Consider the following 25,534-nt stretch of genomic DNA (forward strand, 5'->3'; position numbering starts at 1 on the left):
GGACATCGGAAGAGGGAGAAAACAGGGAACAGGACAGGAGCTTACCACAGAGGGCCTCTGAAAGACTCTACCCAGTAGGGTATTGAAGCAGATGCTGAGACTCATAGCCAAACTTTGGGCAGAATGCATGGAATCTTATGAAAGAAGGGGGAAATAGAAAGATCTGGAGGGGACAGGAGCTCCACAAGGAGAGCAACAGAACCAAAAATCTGGGCCCAGGGGTCTTTTCTGAGTCTGATAATTCTGTGCATCTTAAAGCCTGAATGTGACTTTCTGGAGTCCCCCATTGCCAACGTTCCCACTGGAAAGCGTTGCCTTGAATTTAAACACATTTCTGGGAGCCACAAAAATCCAGTATAAGAAAATTTGAACACAGGGAACTTCCCAGAGACTCATACTCCAACCAAGGACTATTCATGGAGATAACCTAGAACCCCTTCACAGATGTAGCCCATGGCAGTTCAGTGTCCAAGTGGGTTACATAGTAATGGGAAGAGGGACTGCCTCTGACATAATCTGATTGGCCTGCTCGTTGATCACTTCCCCCTGAGGGGGGAGCAGCCTTACCAGGCCACAGAAGAGGACAATGCAGCCACTTTTGATGAGAACTGATAGACTAAGATCAGAAAGGAGAGGAGAACCTCTCCTATCAGTGGACTTGGGGAGGGGCATGCATGCAGAAAGGGGAGGGAGGGTGGGATTGGGAGGGGAGGAGGGAGGGGCTTATGGGGGGATGCAAAATGAATAAAGTGTAATTAATAAAAAATAAAAAAATAATAAAAAAGAGACAAACTAACAAACAAACAAAATCCAGTGTATCTTTTCTTTTCTCTCCATATATGTGTTGGTGCATGGGCGGAGCAGGTGCAGATTCGCGTGCGAACATGTGGAACTCAGGGGGCATATTGAGTGTCGTCCCTCAGGGGCCTGCACCATATTCCTCTGAAGCTGTCTCACTGGTCTACAGCTCGCTAGTCTCTCTCTGCCTCCCCACTGCCGGGTTCACAAGCACATAGCGCCTTGCCTGGCTTTTCACGTGGGTTCTAGGGATTGAACTCAGCTCCTTCTGTTTGAAAGGCAACAGCTGAGCACTTTCCCATGCTCTTGCACTGTCTTTAATGAAGCCTCAGGAAGTTGTGAAAAGAGAGGAAGGGAGAGGGGAGGGAATATATATGCAGAAATCTCAAAAACTCCTTCCTTCTTCCTCATTCTGTCTGGGAAACCAGAGAAGGATGTACGCAGGGCAGCTGCCTGGTGCCTAAACCAGACAGATTCCAAATTGTTTTTCTTTTTTCTTTTCCTTTTTCTTTTTTAGCATCTGTGCCTTATGTAGTCCTTTGTTGAGCTGTCACACGTACTTTGCCAAGAAAAGCAGCACACCTGTGTGAAATGATGCAATTTTTAAACTAGAACAGTTTGCTGAAGGCTGTTCTGATGGAGGTGCAGCTCAGACTGGAATTTGTTTGAGATTAGGCTGAGCTCAGGGCAGTAGGTCTGTTTACGGGAGTAGCTCAGCTAGCAATTCCATGCTATGCCACACTGTGAAGGCTGAAGGGCTGGGAAGGAATCTCAGGCCTCTGTCACTCCTTTTCTATCCCTGGCTCATAAAGAAAGAGGCAGGAGGGCAGGGATGATGTTTTCAACACAAGCCACACAGTGTGTGTCTGAAGGCACACTTCCTGTTCCCAAGGGCTCTTCCTTCACTGACACAGAAAATGCAACTCCAGCTCCCGCCTCGTGGTTTTCACGTAAGCTGTTTACAAAGTCTTCCTTGACACATGAATTGTATGATTTTTAACTTGTGTCAATCCTGGCTGAAGAAGGATAGTTTTGTCACTGTTTTTTAATAATATGCTAAAAAGAAAAGCAAAGATTTGAGAACACCTGGTGCTTTCAGCAGCAGCATCAACAACTCTCTTCACAGCTTACTGTCTCTCAAAAGTAACTTTTCTAATATCCCATTGAGGTCTTTTGATCTTCAGGAAATCACAACTTTCCACCAATCTGAATCACACCAAGTCTCCCAATCTCTTCAAAGCTAGCAAGGGTACATGAATGAGTGTTCATGCTGGGAAACCTCTCTTCCAATTTTCATGGGATAAGATGAAGTCTAAACAACAAACCCAGCTCATGTTAATAAGAGTATTATATAAGAATCTCTTTTGTATACAGAAATATAAGTAAAAATAACAGGCCTTAGAACTCAATCCTTCAAATATATTAAATATGGTCCATACCTACATTTCTCTCTAAGGCATACATAAAATTTCTCACTAGTGATTTTCAATAGTTCTTTTGAACTTTTTATTTTTATTTTATGCACATACTTTCTGTATTAACATCCTAAAATGGAACATTTTTTGTGGGTGTTCAGGGCCCAAATAGTGCAATTTAAGCACGTCTTCTACCCACTTGCCTTCAATCACCCCTTACTTTGACCCTCTTTTCCTCCCATCATTCCACCCTCACATATGTAATAATAGATCTGTATCCCTGAAGAACTGTGAATTCTCTGGTACAGTTGGTTCTGTTATTCAAGTCATATCTTCAAATTACATAGAAGTGGAAATTAAAAAAAATACTGCTGTGGAGATCAGCAGTTAAGACTGCCTTTATATTAAAACACTGTCTTGGGGGCTGGAGAGATGGCTCAAAGTTTAAGATCCCTGGTTGCTCTTCCAAAGGGCCTGAGTTCAATTCCCAGAAACTACATGGTGGTTCACAACTATCTATAATGAGATCTGGTGCCCTTTGCTGTCATGCAGGTGTACATACAGATAGAATACTGTACAAATACTAAATAAATACAAATTTTCAAAAACAACATAAAACACTGTCTCTAAAGTCACAGATGTGTGGGGATGATGTTGGTAGAATTCTTCGCATAGATAATGCCCAGCCATCTAAAGCCGAAATATACTTAGTTAACATTTGTCAGAGTACTTAATTCCTAGGTCCTCAATTTAGTCTACACATATACAGATGACTTCTGTAATGTAGTATACAATAAATTTCTTGGGTGACACATAAATTATCAGGGCTCATTCTTCCCTATCCTTGCTGCTATAGCCTTGGACCACAAGAGGCGAATCTGTCAGATTTTGTTGACACTTTCAATGCCAGAGAGGCAGCCTCTTTGGTAGCTGACAGGCATAGCTGTTAGAACACTATTTGGTATACTGTATATTTGGTGCCTTGTGAGACCCATTTCCAAACACCAATTTTCTCTTCTGAGGAATTCTCTTCTGTTTGAAGTTCTGCACATGGATATATTTACATTCATTCTAAGTGGCCTCCTAAAGGCGTTGTGGGCAAAGGATTAGTTTGGGCTTCCTCTTTTTATGTCTTGGGAATACCCACTACAGAGGCAAAGGTCCTTGTGCACCAGGGTGAGCACTGGAGAAGCCAGGAAGAGTTAAGTACACAGATTATCTCTCTAAAAGTGAGAAGATCCTTGGCTGTTCTCTAGGAATGCTGGGGGGAAATGTAGCTTACAACCTGGTAATCATTTGCTACTTGCTTGGACCAGGCGCCACTCATGTACCCCACAATATTATGTTTGTTTATTCCAGAATCCCCCTCCCCAAGAAATCCTGAGCATTACTTCTAGGCCATAATATTCATCCTTGTGAGTGACACACTTGTACTTTACAACAGCCTGAGTGATCTCTGTGTGATCTTGGAGACAGGCCAAAGCCTGACTCCACAGGCACTGTGCTTACCTCAGTCATTCTTTTAGACCTTCATCTTGAGTATTGCTTCTAAGTCAACAGGATCCATCTTTATGGAGGAAGCCGTATGTTCTTTGTAAACCACTTCAATGTAAATATGCCTTAAGCTTTGTTGTACTAATGGGACTGAGTTAACTGTAATCAGAAAACTTTTTCTAATATTGTGCTGGGCTAAAATATGTTTAAAATAAATGAACTGATGTCCGTCTCTTGAAGTATTGGCCCAGCACTGGTACCTAAGTTGGGCTGAACCGAGTTTCATTCTTGTCTCTTTGTGCACCGTTTTTCTGCTGTACAGAAAGCCGCAGACACTGCACACACCAAACAGTCTCAGGTCTCATGACTTTAAATGCTTTCTATATCCTGAAAACATGTATGTTTCCATCGACAGGCATATCTTGTTTCTGAACTTCACACACACATCCTCTTTGCTTAGATGCTAAACAGCTGTCACTAGATTAGCAAGCCTAAACCTGCTGCTCCAAATGGCAATCTCATCTCAGTACAATTGTTAATGACATCCTCCTAGTTGTTCAGTCTTTCTTCCTCACCACATTCCAACCAAACAATCTCCTTTCTGACTTGAAAGACATCCATGCTTGCAAATAGCTCTGATTGGCTGTCCTCGCCACTAAGACGTTAGTTCCCCAGACCTCCCTATTGCTTGCCCTCCCTTACACCTTTCAAGTGTTGACTCATATATTCAATCCTCACATAAATCTTTCCCTAATTACTCATTTAAAAATACAACCCAAGGCCTTTGGTTTTTGTAACATATGCTACTTCATAGGAATGATCACTACTTTGTAATTCACAGATTTATTTTACTGGCTGTCTTCTGCTAACATGCACTGTTCTTAAGGAAGAATTCTTCTTCCATCTTGTTTTGCTGTTTGCCGCTATGTATCTGATGCTCATAGCACCTGGCGCATCACATAAGTTCAGTGAACATTTAGAAAAAGAGCACTGGATGTCTATATACCTTACGTCACCCAGAATATACCTTATAATTAGTGCAATATCAAGCCAATACAAGACCCAAAGAGACTCAGTTTTCTCCTAAATTCAAGCTTCTGGGTAAGCTTAAGCTGTTACCCAACCTGTTGAGTCCCTGTCTTCCCTACAGGAAGATGAGCCTGACAATTACCTTTCCTTCCACTCTTACGTGTGCCCAGCCTTATTGTGTTAAAATCACCTTTCATTATCAGCTCACTTGATGCAGACAGCCTGGAACACAGCCCACCTCAGGGAGGAGGAGGGCTAACGTCAGAGGGGGGCTGTATTTGTGTACCCTTTCCAGCCTGCTTATAGTATCCTTGGCCTTCCTTTTTATCTCCTTGCATGACACTCTAGCATGACACACCAGCCAGGGCAATAGAAAGTAATAGGCAGCACAAATGAGATTTTACTATGCCTTTAACTTACGACCAATACTTGGTTGAGATTATTCTTTACTTGCTGAGATGGCCAGTGTCACCTGATTCCCTTATTTTTCACTTTAGCTATTTATCTTTTAGGAATGAGCATATTCTGCCTTTAAAGGAACTATATTAGAAGCTTCTATTTTAGATTATCAAGCTTATTTTCTTAAGTACAAAGTCCCTATGTCTTCCATATTAATGCATATTTATGTTAAAGCAAATGTAGGCAACTGGTTAAATTTCTTTTGGCGGTAGCTACAGAACTCTCTCCTGCTGCATTGTAGGCTATTTATGATTTGCATTGAGTTTTGGCAGAGTCAACTTTCTAGGTTATGTTATGTTGTTGTTTTTTTTTTTTTAAGGAGCAATATATAAAATTGTTAAAGAATTAAAAAAAATTAAAAAGTAGCAATATAGTGATTCCATAGAGTTATCATGACATCTGTGGATTGGAACTAAAGATAGAGAGTGTGCTGCACTCAGTATTAAGTAATATATTTGAAATTATAACTTTTTCAGTGCTGGGAATCAAACCCAAGGCTTAATCTATGCTAGGATGTTCTGTGTTGCTAAGCTACCTCCTCAGCCCCAAGTAATAATGTGCACAAGCCACGCAGAAGTGTCAGGTTCACCCAACCATTCAAAAAAAGCTCTCTAAGATATGTTTCTTCTTTAAAAGCTATCAGCTTCTAGATCTTCGTAAGTGGTATAGTGTGTGTGTGTGTGTGTGTGTGTGTGTGTGTGCATGCGTGTGTGTGTGTGTGTGTGTGTGTGTGTGCGTGTGTGTACATTGTGGTGCACACATACATGTACAAAAGAAAGTAGATCACTCTGGTTTTTAAAACATTGAACTGCAATTTAACCATGTTTTCTTTTTTTTTTTCTTCATGCTGTAAAAATATCAGAAACCTATACTCAGAAGAGCTATTCAAAGAAGCATGAATTCCTTGGAAGAGTCTGTCATGGCCTAGCATCCTCTCTGAAAACCTCACTGCCCTCTGTGAGCAAAGGCCAAACAGTGTACCCCAGAACACAGGGGTGCTGATGAGACAGATATTAATTAGGCCTGCTTCTGTGAGCCTCAGCCTGCTTCCACACCTACTCATATCCTGTTTTCTGCACAGCCATTTCCAACTATGTAGGAAAAGCTTTCTGGATAACTGCATTTTTACCTAAAATGGCAGTACAACCAATATTTGGAAATCTAGCGGGGTCTTCAAAAGGTTTTCTGTCATTTCTATAGCATTTACTTTTGCAGTTTACCCTGTAAAAGTCTATTCTTCATTCCTGGAACCAGCCATTCATATTCAGAAAGTGTGAAATGCTACATAATTATCACAAGGCATGAAGTCCAAAATCAATGCTCATTAAATCTTAAGAGAAAGAAAATTCAAGCTAAACAAAGGATGTTCTTTCAAAGACCTCAAACAAACTTCCTCAAATAATAGAAGTTAGTTAAGTCAGACAGGAAAATCATAAGATCCGATTAAAGAGGTTAATAACTGCTTTGTTATTAGTGAAATTGATGACCAAAGTATTAATTCTTTTTGGGGGATTGAAACCACGGCGTTGCACGTGCTGGACACGCATTAGAGCCGATGGGAACGAATCATGTGAGCGTAACACCGAGCATCGGGTCAGTGCTCACGCTTTCTCATTTGGGGAATGCTTTAGCAAGAAGAAGAAGAAGAAGGTAAGGACCTCTCATTTACGTGACCTCCCACACATTCATCACGCCCCTCACATGCCATTAGCTGCCGGCTTGCAGTTAGCCACCCACATTTATAAGTACTGATATTTTTGCGGTAACATATTCACTTGGAGTAACTGATAAGAATGGCAGAACTAGGCTGTCATGATGCAGTGTGCATTTCTAATGTTGAGGCAGCCGTAGTCTAATGTATGGGATAATTAATATCCCTCTATATATGGAAGCTCCCAAAATATTATTTACAGGTGTAGGCGCCTGTGGAGTTGCCAATAGCCTCACATGTAGCGGCAGCTCATTCATTAGTTGTTCATAATTAGCTCCCATTTTGGTTTAAATAGAAGCACAACACATATTTGCCGTTACCAAATCCTGCAAATAGGAAAACGTTGCTATGCTCACGGGATTTGCATGTGGGATATTTTCATGTATTAATATTTCACTGAATTATGCCAATAGGGCTGTCTCAGAAAATAATGAGAGCTTGGCAAATGTTGAAAGAAAATAAATTCTTAACAGCCCCTGGGCTCTGGGAACAGAATTTGAGTAAGGACAGACGTGCAAATATAAAATATGAACACACATAGTTTAATTAACTAAGCTTATGAATAAATTAGGCGATTGGTATCAGACAGAAATAATCTTTTCCTCAGCCCATTGCAACATTGGCCTCTTCTATACTTTTAATCACTCTTTTGTGATTGGCCATTAATATCACATAATTACATTGTAGCAGGTTTATTAAGCACTAAGACTCCATATAACATACATGGAGACCTTTGCTTTTTTTTTCTCCAGTAAAAAGACATCGAGAAGTGCTGAACACCTTATGGACAGCTTTAGAACACCAGTAATTGGTTTCCTCTGTCTGGGCATAAATCTGTATTTTCTTGCCTGGAATTTTGTTTTGAATATGCACATTTCTTAGAAAATAATAAGTATATGCTTAGACATAACGTATCTATGATTTTTTTTCCCTTTTGTAGTTCTCTTATAAAACAAATCCTCTCTTATTAACAGTGTTGGGCAAAGGTTCTAAGAACAAGACCAACTGGGTAACTTTTTCTATTTTTATTCCCCGAGATATGACAGATGGTGTAGCAGAGACACTTGCTCTCTCAGAGGATGTAATTTGGGAGGCCTTCCATTAAAATAGGAATCACGCACCAGAGAATAACTGACCTTGGATGTAACTGCCCTTACAACAGGCGGCCAGAACAGCTAGCGCGTCCTGCTGCTCTCCTCCCAATTGCATGGTTGCTAGGCACCTCCTTCAGCTAACAGAAAGTCTCTGCATTCTAAATACTAGATCTTTTTCATACAGTTTTATCATTAATGGGTCCCACTGGGGGTGTGCATGATTTCTTATTTAAACTAACAAATACAGAGCTTCTTCTACCCAACCCTCATGCTCTAAGAAGCATCCCTTAGTCATCCCAGAGAAAGGTGTTCAGTAATTAAGGATAACCATAGTCTCTAGACCACACACTTGCATGCATATATACACTCGTGTGCACACGCACGCACGCATGCACGCACACATACACAGGGGGGGGAGAAAGAGAGAGAGAAGCACCACTAAAAGAGCCAAACCTAACCTTCTCACACAGCCCTGCTTTGCTTTTTCCTCGGAAATCCTGACAAAGGCCTTACTAACATCTTTTGCATCCTGAGCACCTGCTTTCTTTTCTGTGTTGGCCCTGCACGGCGTGCCATCTTCTTGCTCGCTAGAACCTGTGAGCACAATCAATCCCTTCCTTTCCTGAGCTCCCACTGGGTTGTTACATCATAAAATGCCACCTCCATGCAAAGTCACACTCTCCATGCACAATAAGGATTCGCTTCAGTCCTTCACTTGGGCTTCATCTTTGACACACTCTATAAATGGGCAATTCCCCTCGGCCTACTTATGCTTGGAAGAACACAGCCCAAACTGATGACAGCACTTATCTGTGGTGAAGGAGAATGGTTAGAATTGAGGGAAATCCTGAAAATATGTTTTGGATGGTTTCTGATTGGTCTCATTTAAAACAATAGGATGATTATAAGTATTCGTTTTTATAATTAAGCTGTTTCCTCAGTTCAACGTCTTGCTAGTTGCTTTTGGTCTAGGACATCAGCTTCCGGGGCCCTGGTCTCACTATGATCTCTGGTTTTTCTTGGTTTCCTGTGCTACCATACAAAGTTGGATATTGCCTTCGCTCTAAAGCAATATTTTAGTGTACTTCCTTTGGGTCAAAAAAATTGTATAAGTAAAAATATGTCTATACACAATTTGAACCTTGCTTTTTGAATATATATATGTTGACCTTTCTCTTGTTGAAAAATATTGCAAACCTGCTCAGCCTTTATGATAGTAATTCTACATATATTTTCCAGTAGTTCAGAGTCCATAAAGCACCATTTTCCTCTGAGTTCCCAAAATAGTCTCCTGAGGTAAGCAGCCTTCTTTGCTACTTTCATTTCCTTCCATTACAGCAAATTACTCCTTTCCTGGTGAGCTACTGCTGTAGCAGAATGGGAGGATTAATCACTCTTGACCACTCAGCTCCCTCTTTTCCCATTTCACACACTCCAGGGCAATATGCATGTCTGTAATAATATTAATAATAAAAACAACAACAATAGAAAATAGGTCACCATTGTAGGATGACAGTATCTATTAATGAGCCTATTTATGTCAAGGACAATCCACTAAGTAGTATTTTTGCAATGATAGCTAAACTGATTTAAGAGTAGGCCAACTCTTTTTTTCAAGGAGAAGCTATTTATAGTTTTGTCATTAAGAGGCAGGAAATGGTATTTACAATAGTTTTCTGACTTGGCTCTTTTCTAAATCTTTTCCCTTCAAATTCACTTGTTGTATGTCAGATATTTATAAAACACAGCCTTGGTTTCAAAATGCTATTCTGATTCAAAGCCTTTGTTGAATTCCCAGCTAATACTTCTGAATTCCTTAGCCTGCAATACAGATTCTTTTAAAGCACTCCTCATTTTGAATTATCTGTCTATGTGTGTATGTAGCGGGTCGGGGGTGCTGTTCATGTGAGAGCACACAGATTTGTTTATAATAGGTGCTCCCTGCCTTTCCAACTCCACCTGGGCCTATAGTCCATGGACTCCATGTTCTAGCTGTACAAAGTGGCAGAACGACAGGCAGCTTCCTGACTGGCCAGGAGTCTGCTCCTCCTGTGCCTGCTGAGAGTGCACATGGCCACCTCTCTGCTGAAGTCCTAGTCCCCTTCAGTATAGAGCCGACATGCCTCCATCTATTATGCCTCCAGCCAAAGTTAGCACTCTTCCTCTGTATCCCTGAGCCTTTGGCTCAGGTAAATATAGACACTGTCCATTTACTTCTTTTGTAGCCCATGAACTCTTTGAAGAGCAGAACACACTGAGATTATCCCTGTGACTTCAGAGGTTAACATGGAGTCTATTAGACAGTTAATATTCAGTGTTCCTTTTATCAATGAATGAATCATTCCTTCTTACAATGACTGTTCTGTGTGCTGATGGAAAGGACCATGCTCTTGGCTCTTCTCACATCCGTGAGAGGATGTAGATTGCTTACAGTCATAGAAAGGATTCTAAGAAAGCATTCATTTCCTCTATTTTGATTGTCCTAGTTAGATTGGTTCAACTCTTGGGGAAATGTTTTTATCTACTCATCTCCTGCCCATACTCAATGTTTTATGTTAAACAGTGACTATCATATTGTTCACTATTGTTTTATGGGCAATCTTTATTATCTTTTCTCATTTTTCTCTTAATTGTCCAGTCAGTTACCTGGCATTACTGATGATAAACAGACAATTATATTTCGTACAAACAACTAAGTTCAGTACCTCACGCCCACAGTCATGGACACTCGTAGGCATGAAGGAAATAGAGAAAGAGGACAAATAGGAACACATGAATCATTTTAGGCAGAAATAGAATATATAGTACATATAGGAGGGAAGGACCCAAGAGATATGACCAGAAAAGAGTTCTAAGGTAAACAAAAACCTCCATGACAAACCCAGAAGCTGCCTTTATATCTCAAGGATATGAACCTTGCTTTATCAGCCTATGGCAGAGGGAATGAGTTGCTTAACCCCAGCTCATTCTTTTTCTTTTGCTGAAGTGAGGCAGCTCAACCACAAGGCCTTGTTCATGCCAGGACAGTTCTGTACCAGCAAGCTGCTCCCTCAGTGCTCCAAACTCATTTTTTAATGTTAAGGCCTAAATGTCTATGTTGATTCAAAATTCATTTTAGAAAATCTTCATCTCCCTCAAAGTGACAGATTTGGGAGGTGGGTCTTTGCTGTGGGGTCAGACCATCAGGGTAGAGCCCACGTGAGTAGAATTAGCACCTATAAAAGAGGCTCAGGAGAAACACGCACTCTGTCACCCTGTGAAAATAAACTAGACAGAACTATGCAACAGAAGCAGGACCCTTATGACTAAGGACGTTGAACATTTCTTTAAGTGTTTCTCTGCCATTCAATATTCCTCGATTGAGAATTCTCTGTTTAGCTCTGTACTCCATTTTTTAACTGGATTACTTGATTTGTTGCTGTTTAACTTCTTGAGTTCTTTATATATACTGGATATTAGTCCTCTGTCAGATATAGGGTTGGTGAAGGTCCTTTCCCAATCTGTAGGCAGTTGTTTTGTTCTGATGACAGTGTCCTTTGCTTTACAGAAGCTTTTCAGTTTCATGAAGTCCCACTTATTGATTGTTGATCTTAGAGCCTGTGCTGTTGGTGTTCTGTTCAAGAAGTTTTCTCCTGTGCCAATGAGTTCAAGGCTCTTCCCCACTTTTTCTTCTAAGCAGTTTAGTGTGTCTGGTTTTATGTTGAGTTCTTTGATCCACTTGGACTTCAGTTTTTTGCAGGGTGATAAGTATAGATCTATTTGCATTTTTCTACATGTAGACATCCAGTTAGCCCAGCACCGTTTGTTGAAGATGCTGTCTTTTTTCCATTGAATGGTTTTGGCATCTTTGTCAAAGATCAGGTGTCCATAAGTGTGTGGATTTATGTCAGGGTCTTCTATTCGATTCCATTGATCCAACAGTCTGTTTCTATGCCAGTACCATGCAGTTTTTAGTATTGTTGCTCTATAGTACAGCTTGAGATCAGGGATGGAGATACCTCCTGAAGATCTTTTACTGTAGAGAATTGTTTTAGCAATTCTGGGTTTCTTCTTGTTCCATATGAAGGTGAGAATTTTTCTTTCCAGGTCTGTAAAGAATTGTTTTGGTAATTTGATGGGAATTGCATTGAATCTGTAGATTGCTTTTGGTAAGATGGCCATTTTTGCTATATTAATCCTGCCAAGCGATGAGCTTGGGAGATCTTTCCATCTTCTGATATCTTCTTCTAATTTTTTCTTCAGAGACTGGAAATAACTTTTTTCATACAAGTCTTTGACTTGCTTGGTTAGGTTCACAGCAAGCTACTTTATGTCCTTTGTGGCTATTATGAAGGGTGTTGTTTCCCTAATTTCTTTCTCAGCCCTTTTGTCTTTTGTATACAGGAGGGCTACTTACTTTTTTGAGTTAATTTTGTATCCAGTCACTTTGCTAAAGGTGTTAATCAGCTGTAGAAGTTCCCTGGTAGATTTTTTGGGGTCACTTATATATACTATCATATCATCTGCAAATAGGGATACTTTGACTTCTTTCTTTCTGATTTGAATCCCCTTGATCTCCTTTAATTGTCTTATTGCTCTAGCAAGGACTTCAAGAACAATGTTGAAGAGATACGGAGAGAGCGGGCAGGCTTGCCTTGTCCCTGATTTCAGTGGGATTGATTTAAGTTTCTCTCTATTGAGTTTGATATTGGCTATAGGCTTGCTATATATTGCCTTTACTATGTTCAGGTATGTGCCTTGTATCCCTGATCTCTCCAAGACTTTAAACATGAATGGATGTTGGATTTTGTGCATGGAGATAACCTAAGACCCCTGCACAAATGTAGCCCATGGCAGTTCAGTATCCAAGTCGTTTCCCTAGTAAGGGGAACAGGGACTTTCTCTGACATGAACTGATTGGCCTGCTCTTTAATTACCTCCTCCTAAGGGGGAAGCAGCATTACCAGGCCACAGAAGAAGACAATGCAGCCATTCTTGATGAGACCTAATTGACTAGGATCAGAAGGAAGGAAAGGAAGACCTCCCCTATCAGTGGACTTGGGGAGGGGCATGCATGCAGAAGGTGGAGGAAGGGAGGGATTGGGATGGGAGGAGGGAGGAAACCAGAGGGGGATACAAAGTGAATAAAGTATAATTAAAAAAAAAAAAAGAAAGCAGGACCCTTCCCAGAAAACCAGTCAGCTAGTTTCTTGATCTCAGACTGCCGAACTCTCATAACAGGGAAAAAAAATAAGTGTCTGTTGCTTGTAAGTAACCCTGTCTAAAATATTTTTGTTACAGAATCCAAAATGGATGAAGTCATTCAGCAACAGGACCCTCATTATCAGGGACATTGCCAGAGTCCCTGAGAGTGCAGAAGCTGTGACTATATAAGGGCAATATGATGTAAGCAGAAATGACAGGCAGGTTTCAGGGTGTCTACTATAAGAAGGTGTACATTTATTTATTTATTTATTTATTTATTTATTTATTTATTTATTTATTCATTCATTTATTTATTTATGGTCTTCTCTCCTTCTTGTCATATAAAAACCAGAGATGACGAGATGACAGCTGATTTCCAGGAGCCACCTTGGACCATGAATCCCTGACATCGACATCAGCAGCACTGACAGGGCCATAGTTGTAAAAGCCCATAGTGTTGCTTTTTTTAGACTTGGAACACGATGCTATCATCCTCTACCTGCCTAACCCATACCTACTTTAAAAAAAGGTTTTGTGCTTGCTTTATACATTCACCCTGCATCTATATCACTCCCCCCACACCCTCCTGATTTCCTATGGTGGCCACCCCCTCACAAATCCATAATCTCTTTCATTAGTATTGATAGTATACCTATAAAACCGACTACGTTCAGTTAGCATTGACTATATGTACACTGGGCCAGAACTGACCGCTTGGGATTAGACCATACACAGCAGGTCATCCCTGGAGGAAAATGATTCTCCCTTTCTCAGCACCCCTTGAACACCTGAAGCCTCTCATCTAGGGGTGAGACCTTGTGGAATTTCCCTATCCACACTGGCATGAAAACTGGTGTCTCTATGCCAGTCTTACTCAGACAACCAAACTGCTGAGATTTCACAGGTATATTGTCTGTTATGTCTTGGGGACACTTTCAAGCAGGAGGTTTCCTGGGCCTCTGGATGCTAAGTCACAGTTACTTTAACTTTTCTGAGCTTTCTATTAATTAACCAATACGCCACTCGGCTTCAGAAGACTTTGAGCTAAAGTAAGAACACTTGGCATAATGTAAACGGTTAATGGGAAGATCAGCATCTAATTCTGTGCTATCACTGTATTTATAAAAATAAAATTGTAAGGAAACATTTTTAAATTCACCAGGAAAACTACCTCATTAAAAGCAAAATTATAAATGTGTGTATGAACATGGAGTCAGAGAAGGAACATCCAGGTGCTATTAATTCTGACAATACGTATTCTGACTTTTGCTTATGTTTTAGACAGTTGTGCTGTGTGTAGTGGTGTTCACCCGGAGTAACTGTGAGGCTGAGACAGGAGGTTTGCCTCAAGCTTGAGGCCAACATGGACGGCACAGTGTTCTACAAAAATATCTTCTCTCAAAACAAAAACAAAGGAAACAAACAAACATGTATACCAAGTCATTTCATAATAAAGGAAACAATACATTGATTTATCTGTACTGATTTTTTTTAAAGGGGATGGCCAATACATGTTGGCTTTGAAATACTTGGACTGTTATGCCTGGGACACTAACAACAAAATGTGCAATTGGAGGAAGATACTTGAACTTTTCGGTCCCTTAGTAAAATGAGACTGTTAAAAGGTTAATGTCAGAGTTACTTCAGAACTAAAACTCTGAGGGTTTCAGCATACATTTTCAAAGAATATTTTACTGTACTTTCCCAATCCCATCTCTATTAAAAAGTGTTAAAATGAGTCAATTATAGTCTCTGTCTAGTTCTAAGGAAGACAGTTGTCTATAAATACAGATGCTATAGAAGCAAACAGCCAACACCTCCTCCTCCGTGTTTCCATAATGGCTTTTGCACATATGACATGAGCTCAGCATTCCTTCGGGCGGTGGTTCTCAACCTTCCTAATGCTGCGGCCCTTTAGTACCTTGTATTGTGGTGAACCCCAACCCCAATATTATTTTCATTGCTACTTCATAACTGTAATCTTGCTACTGTTATGAATTGTAATGCAGATATTTTTGGACAGAGAGTGTTGGCGAAGGGGTCACAGCCCCCAGGCTGAGAACCACTGATGTAGATGCCGTGGCTTATGAGCTACCCTTCTGGGAACCATGAGCTTCTTCAGCAGAGTGAATGCAGGAATCACTATTCCTGTTCGGGGCAGTGGCCTGAGACACAGCAGGAGATTGGCAAGGGTTTGCTGAAAGAACACGATTCTGCTGCTAGGAGCCGGAGGCTCATCTTTCAAGTGATGACTTGAAAGATCATTTAATTTCCTTTTTCCTTAGAGTCAAAATTTTAGTTGATTTGTTGCATGTTGGTTGGCCACCAACCTTAGGAACACTTCGTAATGTCCGCAAATTGTTTTATTTCTGGTTAGGTTATTGCTATTTTAACTTAGGACGGGATGGTTCACGCTAGCATGGATCAAAAGCTCTCGTTCTGTCTGTGAACTGAAGGTTCTGCACAGGGTGCCATCAGCTCATTCTGGGAGACTAGGCCAGAGGAGGGGGTCCATTAGCACTGTCTACCCCAGGGACAGCTGGGAGATTCTTCTTGGGAAACACAGCTAGGCGGTGCCATGGGTAATCTAATTAACACATGCCACACACCTTCAAATGGGCTTTTTCTTATCATTGTGTGTTTCCGCTCCACTTCCCTCAGGAACTATTACATCGTGCTAAGGTCAGGGTCAGCGTCTCTCTTCAAGCCCTGGCCACTCTCAGGAGGAAGGCATCATTCAGCCTGACTGTTGGGATCCATAGCTGAACCTGCACATGCATATTCCTTGGCTGCGTTGTGTCCCTTCTATAAACTGTAAAGGTATTATGGGGGATGCAGAGACAGACTGAGAGGGAGTGCTTTTCTCAGTTTTGGAGAGGACTGGAAGTAAAATTTTCCCCCACTTTATATATTTTATGTCATTTTCTCCTGATACGGCTGAATGGCCAGACCCAGAGCCAGCTTGCCTTGCCTGTGCGCCGTGGTAACAGATGAGGCCGGCCGTTCTCCGTGTCCTGGATGCCATCTAAATTAATGCATCCTCTCTACTCACACACATTCCCAAGGAAAGCAGAAAAAGTTGGGACTGGCCGGCGGCTTTGACTGCATCCCACACGCTGCTGTTCTCCTGCTGTGTTCCCTACTGGCTGACTTCCCGCTCCTGTGTGTCTCCTAGAGTAGCTGCGGGTACGCTGACACAGGTGTCCTGCATTCCAGGTCACTGCCCCCCCCCCCTTAGGAAAGACAAAAGGTGACCCAAGTGTCCTTTACACACAGCGCAGTCATTCCACAACCAAGGCCAAGCCGTTCAGTGGCCACGTGAAAACAGGTACAAAGAGAGACACTGGGAGTTAAAGTAAAATCAGGTCATTAGGTAAAAATAGATTTCAATAAAGGTAAAACGTCAGCATTAGCATACCGCAGTACCCCGGGGTTCCACATACTGTCTTCATGAGCACTTGGTGTTCCACAATTTTAGAGAGTCCGAAGTCAGCTGGAAACACAAGAGAGGAATTTAGTGCACCGAGACTTTTCTTAGCTTCTCTGGGTTCGTCTGCTTTCTAAAAACAAAACTAACATATTTGTTGACTTCTGATCCGACGCTGACGCTGGGATGGATGTGGCTTCAAAGGAAGTTTTTACAAAATAGTAATTCAAGCCTTTAACTTGGAAAAAAAAGTGACTCATAAATACATTTACAAATAATCTATAATGCTTGAATTTTCTCTAACTCTCAAAAACATTAACACGTGAAGAAATTTTCTTTGCAACTGTAACTGTGATTTTTATGGTAAAAATTCCTCAGATTCATGTGACGGTAACTCCAAGCGTCAATATAGGCTTAGTGATGTCATTCAGAGTCTTTAATTGACTGGTGAGATTTAAAAAAAAAAAAAAAAAAAAAAAAAAACCAAAACAGATTTTCACAGATACCAAGGAAATAAACAAAAATATCCAAAGCTTATTCTGATTGAAAGTAAATAACATCAGTCCCTAATGTCTGACAGATAATAGTTCATGCTCGAATAATGAGTACGTTTTGAGGAGAGCCCAGATTATTTGTATTCATTCTTCTGCATATTACCTAAGTAAAATATAATCCAGGTTGCTACAACGATGACCTATTGCTGGGTGGCCTCTCTTTAAGTGTTTCAGAAAGTTGCTCCCTCTTCAAGAGAGGCAGGTGCAAAAGGGATGCCATTTTAGACTTCAAAGATATACCTGTATTGCCACACGGCCCCTGACCGTATCGCTAGGCACAACAGGCAGCCCTTCAGAAAGAAAGGCTTGCCTGCCTAAATTAGTATCTATCCATCCTTCCAAAGAGATTTCTTTAAGGATCACATCTTTGAAAGTGGTGTCAAAGGAAATGGAAGCTCCCTGCTGTCCACTGTCTTTCAGGACTGATTACTGGATCAAGCTGGCTGCCCAGCAGACTTTTCAGAATGCTTCTTTTGGCTCTTGCTCTCCGGACGCACACTCTGCTGCCTGAACTCTTCCTGTAGACTGACTTCATTTTTAGAGGTGTTAACACTTCTAAATCTAGGGAACACACCAGCTTAGCTCTGAAGGAGAGCTGACTGAAGAGCAACATCCTTCAATGGCTTTGAAACATGTTCTGCCAAAGGGAGAATCCATCTCTTAACAACAATTGTCTTTGGAAATGAAAATTTGCTTCAACAAGTATATGGGATAGAAAATGTAATGTGGTTTTCTCCTGAAGGGCTGATTTCAAGGGGTAGATGAGAACTGCCCAAAATTCATCTTTATAGTTTTTCTGAATGTTCGTATAGGTTGGGTTTCTAGAGTCAATAAAGCTTAAAAAAAACTTGTAAATTATGATATGTTGTTCTATACATCAGCATTTTTAGGGTTCTATAAAGGAATATAAAAATATTATTTCTTTTCATATTTTCTAACTTATTTGACCAACCACAGGCCCTTTGTTAAACTTCGTCCTCTACAAACATATACACCCTGCTTTCTGTGGAAAACAATCTAAAAATACGGTCTTCGGGTTTTCTCTGTTAATTTGTATTAAGTATTTTGTACTAAAGTTCTTCATTATAAAAAATTAAGCACCAAATAATTTGTCGATTCAAAGTTAAGAACCCAAACACAAGACACATTTTCACTATCACCTTATTTACCAAACACAAGGAAATCTCAAGGTGTCCTCATCATTACTGAGTGCCAAGACTGGGACTCTTGAATGTGTAGCACTGGTGCAGGGGGTTCTAGCACATACTTCAGGTTAACAGTCTAGAAAAGGACTAACAAATGATGGCTTGTTCCTCACAGATGGTAAATATTTGAGGAATCTGGACAGAGACAATCCTGGATAGGACAAAAATTAAAACTCCCTGGAGCAAGTGTCTTCTGTTCTGGGAAAATGGGTCATGAAACATTAGAAAACTTTCTTACCAATTTTGAGTGGTGCGTCTGGGGCTGGCGTTGCATAGAGAAGGTTCTCCGGTTTGAGATCACGATGGACAATCCCATTTTCATGAAGGTACTACACAGGGAAAACAATGAATAACAGTTGTATGGTTTTGCTTATGGTCCTGATATCTGTAGCTGTTTTGAGGTCTCCCGTAATCACATGGCTCCACAAGACACATTAGGGTTTCTAAATGCATATCATGGGGAAAACTAGAATAGCTTATGAGGTCATGTTAGTGGTAGCATGCTTTCTGGGGTGGTGAGAGGCTATCAGTGAATTCAGAGACTGCTGCTCCCCTTTCTCATCTACCTCTATCAAGTTCACAACTAAGTTCTGTCTATTTTAATTCCAAAATGTTCCCCAAATGGCCCTATTTCTTCATGTCATTACCCTGATTTGTTCCCTTCAAACTATTCCCCAACAGAGCACAAGGAAGCTGTCGTTTCTTCTCCCTGGAAACAGGATGCTGGAAGAGAGGAGGGTTATGGATGCTGCTGTCTAGGGAAATCTGGGCGTCAGGTTAGAGTGTAATGCAGAACACTCAGACAATTCTCACTCTGGTTGTGGCAATGAGTCTCCTGGTTTACCCGAGTAGAGGAACATGGATAGACCTTCGCTTTCATATATGTTCAACATGTAAGTCATAGCATTTTAGTAAATGTATATCTAAAAATCAGCTCTATGACACTTGTTTTATCAACACCATTTCCTCCTAAATTCAACTCGAAACCTAAAAACATTCACTCAGTTAAAAATTTTAATGAAACACTTATTTCTTAATTGACAGCATTCATTAAATAGATCATTACCACTTTAAAATAACTATCATACAAGAAAGCAAAGGAAAAAAGATAGGCCTGGGTTTAAATACACAAATGTTATGTTGACAGGCTGTAAGTCTATAAAGAAAAAGGAAGAAGCTCACAGGTAGTCTACAAGTGAACAATACACAAAACTCATCTGCATGTAGGCTTAGAGCATGTGCATGCTTTCAGACAACTTTTCTAGAGGATGTTGAGAAGGGTTAAAAAGGGTGCATGTGAGGTCAATTCATTTTCTCATTTTCACTGTATGATGCCCAGTTCCAGAGAAGAGATTTCAGGCCAGGGGCTACAGAAATGTTTGGGTAATTAGATGTTGTATTAAAAGAAAATACATAGTGTGAGACAAGGCACAAAAAATGGTCCATGGTTTCAAAAAAAAATGGGCAGTGAGCAAGTTTTATTTTAAGAAAAGTAAGATCTAGAATGGGTAAAAAGGAAATGTCTGTCCAGTCTGGGGATCCATGAGGCTGACCATGCAGGCTGGGAGAAAACACCTCAGTCTGGAGGACAGGTGGCTTGTGCTTACAGGTGAAGAAGGGAAGCTATGAAAGATGATAACCATACAAAAGCACAAACTTTACACACTGAAAAGTAAGCGTGGAGCTGGGCAGTGGCACAGCAGCAAAGACCCCACCTAAAGCTTGGTGCAATAGTAACAGGGGAATTCTGGGAAGCCCAGCCAACTAGTCTAGCTTAGGCAAAATGAACAAGAGTGCTCTCAAAGTCAGAGATGGGGCTGAGATCTAAGAGTGTTCTTTGACCTACAAACACAAGCCATCACATGAGTGTATATGCATGCACATGCACACACACCAAAAAAAAAGAAAGAGGAAAAAAAAGAGAAAAGAAAAAAAAAAGAAACAAACAAACAAAAAAGGATGAGTTGACATTGGGACACATTAAAGAAAAAAACAGTATTTGCAAATATGAAAAGAAGGGAAATTTGTACCTTTTCCTTCACAAACCTTCTAATTCACAGATACACACCGCATTCCTAGATTAAGGATTCATTAACGTAGCATGTGAAATTTAAAAAGAGACTGACCCTGTAAATATACCTTTCCATGTTATGTCTTAAAAATGCAGCCTTCAAAAGCTCAAGTTTCCCTTTTAAGAGTCAAGGATAGTATGGCTACTCTGACTTCAGGGGGTGTCTAGACATGAAATTAAATGCTCTCCATGGTCCTAACAGAAACTGTGTCATTGTGTAATGAAAGCCACTACATAGCAATTTGGTTTAATTACAGCTCCGCTGTGTTCGATGGTCTGTGCGTGGTTAATTGATAATGTCTCAGGAGTTGGTAAGACGAAATTTGAATCTCTTTAAAAATCTAACAGGACACAGAAGAACTAGTCATCAAAGAAAGAAAATGATGATCTGGCTACAGTTTTCCTGTTGGGAATAAAGTTAAACTTCATGCTTTGGTCTTTTCTGTTCTTCCTTCAGAAAATTTAGGATTGATATACCAAAATTTAAGCAAGAATGTTAGAGCGAGAACTCCATCTTTATGCCACATCTGCTTTTGGACACCTGCCACTTGCATTGTCTTTATTCTTGAGCTCTCTCTCTATGGCTTCAAAACTGTCCACAAAACAGCAGCTCCTATGGCCAGACTTTTAGTATCACGTGGCCAGGACCTACTGTATGCCTTGGTCCCTCCTCCTCCCAAGTCTGGGGCCACTGTCATCTTACCTACTTCCAAATCATCCTACATGCCCCTGTCTCCCTTTCTAGCCTTGGGCAATTACACCCATGGAAATGGATTTCACTAGTTTATTTTCATTTCCATTGTCACTGTTTAGTAACAAAGTCACGTTCTCTACTGGCCCTGCTACCTTGCGATTTTGCTTCCCCGATAAGACCATATGCCTATATTTCTAAGTCACAGAGCAACTCAAGCAAGGCCTGAGCTGAAATAAAAAACAAACTTTAAGCCAAAACCTCACACCTACAAACTGAAGTCTAATTTACTCAGAATAAAGATGAAAGGTTCTTTAAACTGAACCCCTAATTTGTGTCTGCATGTCTTTCTGAGACAACTGTTAACAGACACAGGCCATCGTGTGATTGTTCCCATATTGTGTTAGGTATGTGTAGTTCCCAGAAACTGTAAAAGACTTTGGAACTTGGGCTGAGGGGGACAGGCGGGTAAAGGTCGGGCTGTGTGGGAACCTTCATGTGTGTCCTTGAAAGCTGCAGCTGACACACCACTGTTCCTGTGATAAAACAGGATGTAGAGACAGGAGACGCGCTGGAATCCTTGAAAACCAGCAGGCCTTTCATACGCAGTGGTAGCCCGGCACACGCAGTGATAAAGCCGCCAGACACCTGCCTGAAGCAAAGTGGAAGCGAAGCGGAGGACACACTCCTGTGGTTGTCCTCTGACAGCCAAGACCACACTTACACACAAAAACATGCACACACACACATCATACACACACATGCACAGACACATGCATGCACAAATCATACACACACATGAACACATGTACCGTACATGCATGCACACATCCCACACACATACATGCATACCTCATACACACAGAGAGACATGCATATACACTTACACATGTTACATGTTACACACGTTACATATACACATAGTGTTGCTCATCTCACACACTCCTCCAGAATTTGCCTCTCCTGCATCCAGACTTGAAGTCTACTTTCTTTCCCCTTTGCATTTGGTAGAATTTTAAGCTGCATGAAACCAATGGAATACAGAGAATATTTTAGTGACTTCCAAGGATCGAGTCAATGCAGTCTCTACGTTGTGTGGTGCCCTTTTTTGGATCCCTGAGCTGAAATGTTAAGAGCTGGATGCTCCTAAAGCCGCCAGGATGTGTAATGGATGCACCCTGCACAGCAGGTGACATGGATCAGTCAACTTTCGGCTTTCTATTTGACAAAGCCACCAAGGTCTCATGAAACAGACATGATAGTGGCAGAAGGGTGAACAAAGTCTATTTAGGTGATTGATTCATCCTTCCAGCCACAGGCTTCCATGTGGTCTCAGACAGGACCACAGATTTTTCAGAACAGAAATAACTACCATCCCCACTGTGTCCTGTCTCCAGGTCTGAATCAGAGAATATACATGCATTACTAAATGGTTGTTTCCAAATGATAGTCTGAGGGCTGGAGAGATGGCTTCACATTTAAGAGCACTTGCTACTCTTGCAAAGGTCTGAAGTTCAGTTCCCAGCACCCACAGCAGCTCATGACCATTTATAACTCCAGACGGTTTGAAATCTTCTGGCCTCTGTGGACACTTGCATGAACATGAATGAGTGTGTTCTCTTTCAAACACATAAACAAATGATAATTTAAAAAGTCTATTTTGTTATTTTTATGTGTACAGGTGTTTTGTGTGCATGTATGTCTGCACCACATGAGTGTCTGGTGCCTTTGGAGGCCAGAAGAAGGTACTAGAGGCCCTGAAGCTGGAGTTAAAGACAGTTGTCAACTGCCATGGGTGCTTGGAATTGAAACTAGAGTTTCTGGAAGAGCAACGATTGAGCCAACTCTCAAGCCCGTTGATGATGATGATGATGATGATGATGATGATGATGATGATGGTCTTTTAACCTTTATACACAGGAAAGTGTGTGCACACACATATCATACACACACACACGCAAAGACATATACACGCACAAATGTGAATGGACTGACTGGTCAGAATTATGAGCTGAGCGAAGCTCAACAGCAGGCAAGCAACGAGAAGACACGAATAACATCAAATGGCTCATTTACCATAGACAGGGGTCTAGCACGTGTCGGTTTCATGAATGTTTATTAAATACATGACGAGATGGTGCTGCCTGAGCCATGCAGAACATGTCTGTTTTGATGGGACTAGATACCACACTTCCACAGCACTCTACTGCTTGGTGTGGCTCTGTGGTCAAGGACCTCAGGAGCTCACTTCACCCGAGTCTCTGTTAGGAGCTAGCAGCGCCAGTTTTTTGTAAGTAACCTGGGAAGTAAAATGTGGCACAAACTGATTAGTTCTATTTTTTAAGAGCAAAATCAAATTTTTAGTAGTTTCAGGTCCAGTGAGGAACTGCATCATGTTGTTATAAAGTCATTCTCTTCCAAGCATTTTCCAAGCAACTTTAAATTTAGGATGTCAGCCTCGTCTTCGCTCATGATGTCATTCCACCGTCTTCTGCTGCACCAATAAGGGACAATCTGCCATTGCCCTTTATCTTTGCTTCTCTGCTCTTGCCCCCCCCCACACCTTTTATGTTTTCTTTCTTTTTCTCTGGTGTCAAGACAAAACAAAATGTGAGGACCCTAGTGTCATTTTCTTCATTTCCCTCATGTTGACGTTAAAAATATTTCATTGTGTTTATTTATGTGACTGGGGGCGTGAACATATTACAGCTTGCATGTGGTCATTGGACGGTAACGTCCAGGAATCAGTTCTTTCCTTCTACCATGTGGTCCCAGGAATCAAACTCAACTGGTCAGGCTGGGCAGCAACCCCCTGCCCTTGCCAGCCCAAATTTAAATTTGTAAGGTTCTTGACCTTTATAACTCTCATCACTGTATATATTTTATCAAGTTCAGGAAGTTGTGCATAACATTTCTTTAAATTCTAGCTCCCATCACTCCTGCATGGACTCTAACTTATATCTGAGATTGTTCCATAGACTTTGTTTGGACATCAGCGTGAAGTCCACTTTTACTTTTCTTTATGTTTCATCTGAAATGGTGTTTATTAAATTATTTTCAAATATTTGCTATTATGATACTATAACATTTCCCCCTTCCCTCTCCTCGCTCTAAACCCTTCTTGCTCACTTTCAAACTCTTAGCCTCTATTTTTATCATCATTATATGCATATATGTATATCATATATGTGTATACATATACATTCCTAAATATAACCTGCTCAGTTTATATGATGTTATTTGTGTGTATGTTTTCAGGTATGATCGGTATTGAATAAGTAATTGGTGTGCTCTTCCCTTATGGAAGACTGATTCTCCCAGCATTCCTCGGTTTCCTGTAGTTTTTTTGGTGAAGGCCTTGTGGTCTTTCCCCCATCCGCATTAGCTGTCTGTTGTCCTCGTTCAGCTCGTGGTTAAAAATTCCTGGACTTGGCTTCTGGAGACACATTCTCACAACAGTCTCTGATCCTGTGGCTCTTGGGGGTTTTCTACCCTTTCTTTTGAAATGTTCTGTGAGCCTTGGGTGCATGAATTGTATGTATTAGAGATGTAGCCACTGGACTTCATCTTGATTGGTTGTGATTTTCTATATTAGTTTCCATCTGTTGCCGAGAGAAGTTCCCTTGATGAGGGTGAGGACTACACTTATATGCGGATATAAGAAAAAAATATTTAGAATGTAAGGATTATGTTGTTTTAGTAAAGTGGTGGGTGGAATAGCTTTTAACGTTTTGTTTACAAATGCACTATAATTTTTGTTTATTTGTCATATAACTAATCTGTTGAAAATTCTGCCAAGAATGTTTTTCTATCTTGGATTTAATAATTATATTAAATATTTCACCTTCAGACATTTTCTTTCAAAATTCTCACTATATCTTCTACAAACCTATTAAACATTCTCAGCTTTCCTCTACCTTCTCAAATACGTGGAATGTAGTTGTCATAACTGTTTCAATGGCCCCCATCTAGTGTCTCTGCCTCTGTGGCAGCTTTCACTTCCTGCTTCCTTACAAGCCCTGTAATTTTTGATTAAGTGTTAGCTACTGTGAAGTTTTTCTGATTGGGTGCAAGCATAGAGGTAAATATTTTGTGATAGTTTAAAACTCTGTTCTGAATACAGTTGGAATCTTTTGAGATCCAACATCTGTCTTTAAGTTTTATTTCCTCTGTGTAGCGGGAACACGCACTCTTCCATTCCCAGTATAAGCTACATGCATGCCTCTATTCTGTGGTTCTTTCTCTGGCCAGATTTCTCAAGGTCGTGGGCTGATCAGTGCTCCGCTGAAATGCTGAGAGTGGGGAGCGCCTGCAGCTTTACAGGGACCTAGCTTTCTTCCCTGTGCCTGTAAGGGCGAGGGCAAGTCTCTGCTCTGCAGGCACTCAGACATCTGCTTTTGTC

At 40.9% G+C, this 25,534-nt stretch overlaps 1 protein-coding gene across 3 annotated transcripts in view; it reads right to left on the reverse strand.

Moving 5' to 3' along the window:
• The window catches only part of Camk4 (calcium/calmodulin dependent protein kinase IV), a 219,403-nt gene that overhangs the window by 14,813 nt on the left and 179,056 nt on the right, over positions 1 to 25,534 (reverse strand). For all 3 annotated transcript variants that reach the window (XM_055625568.1, XM_055625567.1, XM_055625569.1), the window contains 2 exons: positions 18,609 to 18,699; positions 16,603 to 16,677 (listed from right to left, as the gene is read on the reverse strand). In XM_055625568.1, coding sequence (XP_055481543.1) covers positions 16,603 to 16,677; positions 18,609 to 18,699 — 166 coding nt within the window. The remainder of the gene's footprint in view (positions 1 to 16,602; positions 16,678 to 18,608; positions 18,700 to 25,534) is intronic.

Source organism: Psammomys obesus, unplaced genomic scaffold (assembly GCF_907164565.1).
Source record: "Psammomys obesus unplaced genomic scaffold, mPsaObe1.curated_primary_1811, whole genome shotgun sequence".
Lineage (NCBI taxonomy): Eukaryota > Metazoa > Chordata > Mammalia > Rodentia > Muridae > Psammomys > Psammomys obesus.